We start from the raw sequence: 6,221 nt of genomic DNA, 5'->3' as shown, positions 1-6,221 counted from the left end.
TGTGTTGTGTTTTTTTTTTTAAAAAAAAGAAAATCTGGGACGAATAGACTCGTGACTTTTTTTTTAGTTTGTTTTTTTATTCGTCAATTCTTCCTGGATTATTTATTTTATTTTATTTTAATCCCATTTATATCCCGCCCTTCTCCGAAGACTCAGGGCGGCTTACAATTTAAGCACAAACCAAGCAATTATGTACCAGGGATTGTTTTCCTCTCAGATTGCAGAACTGAAAAAGAAAAAAAGAAAAAGAAAAAAGGAAGAAAGGCAGAAAGAAAAAAAAGGAAGGAAGGAAAAGAAAGGGTGGGCGGTTGGGATTACGAGGAAGGGGTGTTTTGGAGCAAGGCATCAGATCTAGCAACAGACGAGCTTGCTTTCTCTCCTGGGTGGCGATCCCGACGGGGGATCCTTTTTTTTCCCCCACGTGCACCTGGCCGACCCTGGCCGACGTTTACTCGAAAGCAAACCTAGCTGGACCCCAACGAGGTGGGCTCGCTCCCACGTCGGGGGACCCACGAAAGGGTCCCCCGACGTGGGAGCGAGCCCACCTCGTTGGGGTCCTGCTTGCAGAACTGTTCTGCTGCCGTTGTGTAGTAAGGGAGGAATACCAGGGGCCCCGCACCGCGGCGGCGTCCGTAGCCCACGCGTGTTTCTGCGGGAACAGAAGGAGGCGCCCGCTTTGGCGGATGGCTGCCTTCCCTCGGTCTTGGACCCCACCACACCGCCGGCCGATTGGTCCCGAGAAGCCCACCCAACTTCCGAAATCACCACCACCACAACCAGAAGCCGAAGCTGGAAGACACCCCTCCCCACACACACACACACACACAGACACGCACAACTCATCTCCGCCGTGCCCAGAGACAGGGGAAGCTGCAGCCCGAGCGCCAAAGCGTTGCTCAACGCGCCGAGCCGGAGTCACGAGTGCCAACGGCGGTGTGTGTGTGTGTGTGTGTGTGTGTGTGGAGGACCGTGAGTGTTATCAATCGCCCACAGTCACAACCTGGCCGGTTCGGCGCCGCTTCACTTCTGCAGCGCTGCTGGGCGTGGGAAGGCAGAAAGGGGCCAGCAGGGCCGCCTTCGCGATTCGCGCTTCCTCTCCTCTCTCTCTCTCTCTCTCTCACTGCCCGGTGATTTTTATTTTAATTTTTTCTTCCTGCAGGTGTTTCAGTTTTCATTCTGCCCAGTAGGTGGGACTTGGGCACTTGGAGCATCATTATAGGAGCCCCCCCACCCACCCATCCCCACCCCGACCGCCCTCGCTTCCTCCTCCTCCTCCTCCTCCTCCTCCTCCTCCTCCTCCTCGCCGCTGCGAATCTTCTCTTGCAATCTTCACAAGTCTCGGGAAGAGCAGCCAGCCAGCCAGCCAGAGAGGAGGAGGATCAACAAGGCACCGGGACACGCGCGCAACACCCCCCTCCCTCCCTCCCCACGCCACCACACACTCACACTCACAGGCACACACACACACACACACACACACACCCCGCACACGCGCGCGCATCTCTCCACCAGCCGCTATGCCTCGCGCACCGCGCTTGTAAGAGGGAATTACAGCCTCTCCGCTCGGCCAACATGGTTTCAACGGCGCGAGGATTTTCTCTTGCTCCGATCGCTTGAGGGTGGTTTTTTTTTTTTTGGGGGGGGGTGTTTCGGTTTTTTCGGGGGGTATTTTTTTTTTATTTTTGGTTGAGGTTTTTCCTTTCCCCCCCTTTCTCTTCCCCCCCTTCCCTTAAAACCTCTCTTTCCCCTCGCCTTCTACGCTGCTCCCTCCCTCCCCTTCGCAATCTCTCCTCCTCTTTCTCTCCCCCCCCCCACCCTCTCTCTGTCTTTTTTTTTTTTAAATAAAGCCACACCGATCGAAGATGGATGTCTCGTTTTGTCCGACCAAATGTAGTTTTTGGAAGGTTTTCTGGCTCTGGAGCATTTGGGGGGACTACTTGGTTTCCGTTTTGGGTTGCCCTGCCAACTGCCTTTGCAACAGAACCGAGATCAATTGCAACAAACCGGATGATGGCAACCTCTTCCCTCTGCTGGAGGGGCAAGATTCGGGATCCACCAATGGAAATGCCAGCATCAACATTACGGATATCTCTAGGAATATCACTTCGATGTAAGTCCCTCTCTCTTCGCCCTCGGCTCGGCTCTTCTCCTTCTCCTTCTTCTTCTTCTCCTCTCTCCCTTCCTCCCCCCTCCTCCCCCCCCCCGCGTGTTCAAATACGAATGTGTGGTGACTGTAAAGGAGAATGCAGGGGTGGGGTAGGGTGGGATTAAGAGAAGCCAAGATTTGGGTTCTGCCCGACGAGGTATCCGATGCCACCTCTTGGTCAAGGGCTTCTGTCCCGTGACTTGCCCGCTGGGGGGGGGGGGAAAGGAGGTTAGGATGGGACCTCTGCGTTTCGCTGCATGCAGATTTAGCATCCCTTCCCCTCCTCCCCCGCAAATTCTGGGAGCCTCCCTCCGTGGGGAAGAAAGAAAAAAAAAGCAACAGTTTGCAAAAAAAAAAAGCAGCTCGAAAGGGCCATGGAGTTGGGAAAGGGGTCGTTTGCCAGCAACCTCGAGGGCAATTGGGAGAGGGGCTGTAAGCATCTGTGTGGCCGAGAACCGATCTTTCAGTCGCCGACAATCTCGAGCTTGCTTTAACTGTGTGCAAAGAAGAATATGTGAGAATATGTGTTTCTCTCTCTCTCTCTCTCTCTCTCTCTCTCTCTCTCTCTCTCTCTCTCTCTCTCTGTGATAAGTTTTTCTTTTTCTCCCCCCCCCTTCCTTTTATATTGAGGTCTCTCTGTCCTTGTTGATGCTTTTTTAAAAACAAAAAAACAAACACACATGACCCTATTAACACTGCAGATATATATGCCCAGAGAGAGAAAGAGAAAGGGACACACACAAATTCATGCCTGCCTCTGCCTAAAATGACCTTTTGGAAATTATTGTCCTACATAAAGTAATCCACATTCAAGTTATTTTACACAAACGCGCACACACACAAACACACACAGGCGCACGGACACCCAGACACTAACACACATATTTTTTAATTGCAAGGGTGGTCTGGTTCCAGAATCAGCCCTTTCTCTTATAACTCCTCTCTCTTTCTCTTTCTCCCCTTTAAGCTGTGCGTATTTTGATCCCAGACTAGCTGGTCTGAGGTGGGGGCTGCTTGAAAGCAGAGATAATTTTAGTGGTGTGCTTTGCTGCTTTATCTGGAAAATCAACTTCCAAGTTCCTTCTTTCGCCTTGTTAGGAAATCCCAGCGGATGAAACACCACATAAAATCCCATCAAACGGTGGTGGTTGGTGGTGATGAGGCTAGGAGGGAAAGGAACCATAATAATTTTTTCACAAGTTTTATCAACCTAGATTGCAAATATGAATCATACCAAACACCTCTCAGCTTGCCTTTCTGCGTTGGGCTAACACACACACATGCTTGTTTATAGACAAGGAGTGGATGGGGCAAAAATATTCTCCATTTATTGACAGAGACCAAAGTAGGCTTATTGGGGTGGGGAAGGGGAGGGGGAGGGGGAGGGAAAGAGACCTCCATGATGCTCCTGTGTAAGTGACCCATGGGACTCCCACAGGGATAGGGTTGGCAGGATGAGGAATGTGGGATGATGATGATGATGATGATGGTGGTGATGATGATGATGATGATGATGATGATGATGATTATGTAGTGAAATGCAGGAAAAGATAGGAATGACTAATGAGAAAGGGGATGGTGGTTATTCTTATTAATTAAATATCCCAGTGGCGCAAGACACTTCATAGAAGGAGTGGGGGAGGGGGACGACAGATGGATGACTTTAGGTTGTTGTTTCCTTCTCTTTTTTCCCCATCCTCGGAAGAGGGGAGGTGCTTTTCAGCTCTAACACAGCTCAGAGCTAAATTGCCTATATATATATATATATATATATATATATATATATATATATATATATATATATATATATATATATATATATATATATATATATATATATATATATATATATATATGTGCTTGTTTGGCAGAGAGACCTTCATGGTGCACAGAAGTTGAGAGGGTGGCATTTTAAAATAGTGTAAGATGATGTCTCTGTGTTTTTCCTGGGCTGGGTAGATCCTAAAGGTTGGCCCTTGGCCTTGCAAATAACTTCCGAAAAGTTACTAGACCCTAGAGAGGTGGATAGCATGGGAAGAGAGAGAGAGAGTGTGTGTGCATGAGAGAGAAGAATATTTCTGTTTCCAAATATTTTCCTGCATGGTCGGTTGGAGACAGTACTAACTTGCTAGAGATGATTGGGAGACTGGGTTGCTTTTAAACCCATCCTGCCCTTAGTAACTTTCTTTTTATTGCTATTTTTCTTCCCACATTTTTTTCCTCATCGTCCCAAGAAATCAGAGAAGCCAACTTTGGAACTCGTCCTGCATTCAGTTCCCAGATGTATCCCTATTTTTACAGTACAGGATGGTTTCTAGATAACATCAGGAAAAATATATAAAAAAAACCCTACATGGATGTTCTCAGCCTGGTGATTCTGGCCTTCTCATCTTTCAGAGGCATCTTCCCCAATTTTCACTTTTCCCCTCTTGTTCTCCTGTAATTCACCACCATTTATAAATGAAGCGATGTCTTCTTAGTATTTTGTGGGTCTATATCATAATCTGAACTGCTGGGGGTGATATGATTATGTGAATCTTTTGTATCCAGGAAATAACTTGATTGCTTTGAAAACGCTGATCAAGCTGTTAGTTGAATAGGTGAAGGACCTTCTCCAAACTCCAAAATAAGCAAAGATGTTTTACACCCCACTTCAAAAGAACACATTTTAATTATTTTTGTTCCCCCAGGAAAAGATTAGAGGTGGTTAGCCTAGCTGGAAATCTGACTCTACTCGTGATCTCACCTTGGCCTTTTGAAATAGCTAAGAGAAAAGATACATTGGATATTTCTCTGGCTAGTATGATGCTGCAAAAATACACTTTTGCATTTGGGAGCTAAGAAACAAAGCAGAAAAGGATCTGACTTTTCTTTAAAGGGGATTAACCAACTACGGTAGAATCTGGGAAGAATTCTGACAGCCACAATCTCTGGGGCTACCCACTATGACAGCTAAATGAAGCTTCCATCTTCAAGGGAAGTATTCCATCAACTGTCAAATCCACTGTTTGTTACTGCTTTAGATTTTCAAGATACTTTTATGTATCTGCAGTTGGAAGCAGGGTGCTGGCTAAACAATCCTTTGCTTGAATAGCAGGGCTCTTTTCATAGCATGTGCAAGCACGGAATCGAATCAATTTCTATCCTATTCTGAAGACCGCAAAATTCTTAATGGGTCTGCTTAATAATCAAGAGGCTACAAATGAGAAACCATGTGGTCAAAGAACCCGAAACAACACCCCCCCTCTCCTTGCTGATCTGGCCAAATCAATAGGCTTCTAGAAGGCTTAGAGAAAGCTGGGATGGGGCAATTCCGTCAATCCCCTCCCCCCAATTGAAGCAGATCTACAAAGTGGAATCCCCTTTCGCTCTCTGGGCTGGAGTCGCCCAATCGCTTTAATTGGGCTGTTCCTTTCACCTTCAAGCAACCTGCAGGCGTGCAGTGGCCATTCCTTTCACTGCTTGTACTGATCTGCCTTGCCACTTCCCCATTGTCTTTCCCTAAGAAAGGGGTTGCTGTTTCGCTCTTCTGTTCTCCCGAGGGCTTGAAGATTTCTTTGGAGTTTTGAGGTTGGGAGCTGACTTCCTTGGCGTGTTTTCTGTGACCTGTTGTTTTATCTCCCCCTGTAGCCTCCTTGGCTGTCCACGTTCTTTGATTTATTTATTTTTTTTTTATTTTATTTATTTGTAAAGAAGAAGATTCATGAGGAAAATTCCTCCTGGGTGTCTTTCCTTGGGATTTAATTGAAGGATGGGAAGCCAGGTTGGCTGAAGGCTGCTGGAGAGTTATTGGACCAAAATGGACAGAACATTCTCCCTCCCTCCTCTCTCTCTCTCTCTCTCTCTCTCTCTCTCTCTCTCTCTCTCTCTCTCTCTCTCTCTCTCTCCATACAACAGGACACTACACCCCTTAGTATTTCCTGGGTGAGAGGAGAGAATTCTTTTCTCCTTTGGTAGAAATGTCTGAAGCCAATACCTCTTTTGCCAAATTGAACTGGTAGAACACAGCTGCTGTAAAAAAAATGTTTTGGCTGGTTGATAGGCAGACAATCAGAAAATGACCTTTTCATCAGTT

At 47.0% G+C, this 6,221-nt stretch overlaps 1 protein-coding gene across 3 annotated transcripts in view; it reads left to right on the top strand.

Moving 5' to 3' along the window:
- Positions 1 to 600: 600 nt before the first annotated feature.
- Positions 601 to 6,221, top strand: part of NTRK3 (neurotrophic receptor tyrosine kinase 3) — a gene marked incomplete at its 3' end in the record, with an annotated part of 368,520 nt that continues 362,899 nt past the window's right edge. For all 3 annotated transcript variants that reach the window (XM_081337317.1, XM_081337316.1, XM_081337318.1), the window contains exon 1: positions 601 to 2,110. In XM_081337317.1, the coding sequence (XP_081193443.1) occupies positions 1,863 to 2,110 (248 nt within the window). In that variant the 5' untranslated portion in view covers positions 601 to 1,862. The remainder of the gene's footprint in view (positions 2,111 to 6,221) is intronic.

The sequence above is a fragment of the Vipera berus genome, assembly GCF_964194415.1.
Source record: "Vipera berus genome assembly, chromosome: 12".
Lineage (NCBI taxonomy): Eukaryota > Metazoa > Chordata > Lepidosauria > Squamata > Viperidae > Vipera > Vipera berus.
This window is presented reverse-complemented; position numbering and strand designations above follow the sequence as displayed.